The sequence below is a fragment of the Papaver somniferum genome, chromosome 1, assembly GCF_003573695.1.
Source record: "Papaver somniferum cultivar HN1 chromosome 1, ASM357369v1, whole genome shotgun sequence".
Lineage (NCBI taxonomy): Eukaryota > Viridiplantae > Streptophyta > Magnoliopsida > Ranunculales > Papaveraceae > Papaver > Papaver somniferum.
In genome coordinates this window covers 71,638,654-71,640,409 of record NC_039358.1, presented here as the reverse complement: position 1 = coordinate 71,640,409, position 1,756 = coordinate 71,638,654, and the positions used below count along the sequence as shown (strand labels likewise).

The window sequence follows — 1,756 nt, the reverse complement described above, 5'->3', positions numbered from 1 at the left end:
AAGATTTTGAATTCTGGTTTTACTCTTATATTCAAAGAGATGCATATCATGTTGCAGACTCGATTGCAAAACATGCAGGGTCCGAATTAAGTAGTTTTGATTGGGCAGACATTTTTCCAGATTGGGTTTTAATTTTAATCTATCCGGATAAATCTCTTTTGTAATTTTAGATTATCCTATAATACCTTATTTCGTTATTAAAAAAAAGGAGAAGGAAGATAAAATGTCGGAATCGTTTAGAAACAGATAATTGTCGGTTTAATGTTTAATTCTTTTCCGTTCACTTCACCCTGCCAATAATTTACTCGTCCACTGTAACCAGAAATTTGAATTTTGGACATACGACCCCTTTTCTAAAATAAATATCCAGATATTTTATTTAAAAATAAAATGATTAGAAATCTTTCATTTCATCCTTCAAATCCCACAAACAATTACATAAATTTCATCACAAAAAGAAAAGCAACAACAATCAAGAACGAACACAAACACAATTAATCATCACTCAATTGGTTAATCATCACTCAATTGGAAGATGAATCAAAGACACCACAAAACAGCAATTAAACCAAACCCAAGCCCAAATACCTTATTCTTTGAACACCCACTATCATAAGGAGTGTTGTCTACAAGGGGTTCTTGATTAGCACCAGCAGCTCCACCAAATGGTTGGTTCAACCCTGCTGCTGACAATGGCTTTGAGCTTACTCCATGCTGAGGGTTTCCAATAGCTTGTTCTGGTACCTGTTCTGAATCATCTAAAGGAGCTGGTGCTGTTGCTATCACTTGATCTTGAGGCTGTTCCTGGTCAGCTGGAATTGGTTCCACTAACCCTTGATTACCAACACCGTTACCAACAGGAACAGGAATAGCAGTACCTGGTTGTCCGAATGGACCATTATGATCCTCATCACCACCATGAACAGGAGAAGCAAAAGGTGGTAAAACTGGAGATAATCCAGGTGAACCGATTGACCCACAGTTTTGGTTAACAATAGGGTTGTCACTAGCTCTCCATTGTAGCTCACCTTCTTTATCTCTAATTCTCATGTCACCAGTATCCAACATCTCCAGGGTTTCCAAAGGCTCATCACCATCAACATCTCCATCCCATGCAGAACTACTTCCATCAAATATTTCAAGACCTCCTTCACCAAACACTAAACTACATGTGTTAGCAGTACTTACCGGGGTACATTCAGATTCCCATACGCTTACACCGGAATCTTGAACTTGCATGTAACAAAAGTCTGAACCAAATCCACCCGCACCTAGAGTAGTCTCACGACGTAAGAGGAACACGGAGTATTTTCCTGAAGGAGATGTTAAGAATAGTTGAGATGAACCAGTTGGTGTTGGTCCAACATTTGGTAGAATACTTGCAAGTAATTGCTGTTTTGTTATCCTTTCGATTGTTCCAGCTGGGGTAGTTATAGCTTGGGACATAATGAAAAGAGAACAAGATACAAAGAACATGAGAAGAATGACACGAGAATGAAGATTTTTCTCCATTTCTTAAGATTTCTTAGGATGGATAACTCAAATCTTGAAAATGAATACTAGAAAGGATTGTATTGAATGAATGTATTAGTAATGTTTGAATTGAAGAGGTGATGAAAAGGAAGAAGTTTTGCATGGTTTATATAGGCTATAGAATTTAAGGTTTTTTCGTATACTAATTTGTAGGAGCAGTTGAGTAATGAATTGGCTAGGAAAAGTGATTATTAAACTAATCTTGTCAAATACCAAACCATAA

General features: G+C 37.0%; 1 protein-coding gene across 1 annotated transcript; it reads right to left on the bottom strand.

Moving 5' to 3' along the window:
- Positions 1–540: 540 nt before the first annotated feature.
- On the bottom strand, positions 541–1,512 carry LOC113332291. The gene has a single exon (XM_026578871.1). The coding sequence runs from the start codon at positions 1,510–1,512 to the stop codon at positions 541–543; it is 972 nt and encodes a 323-aa protein (XP_026434656.1).
- Between the last annotated feature and the right edge of the window lie 244 nt (positions 1,513–1,756).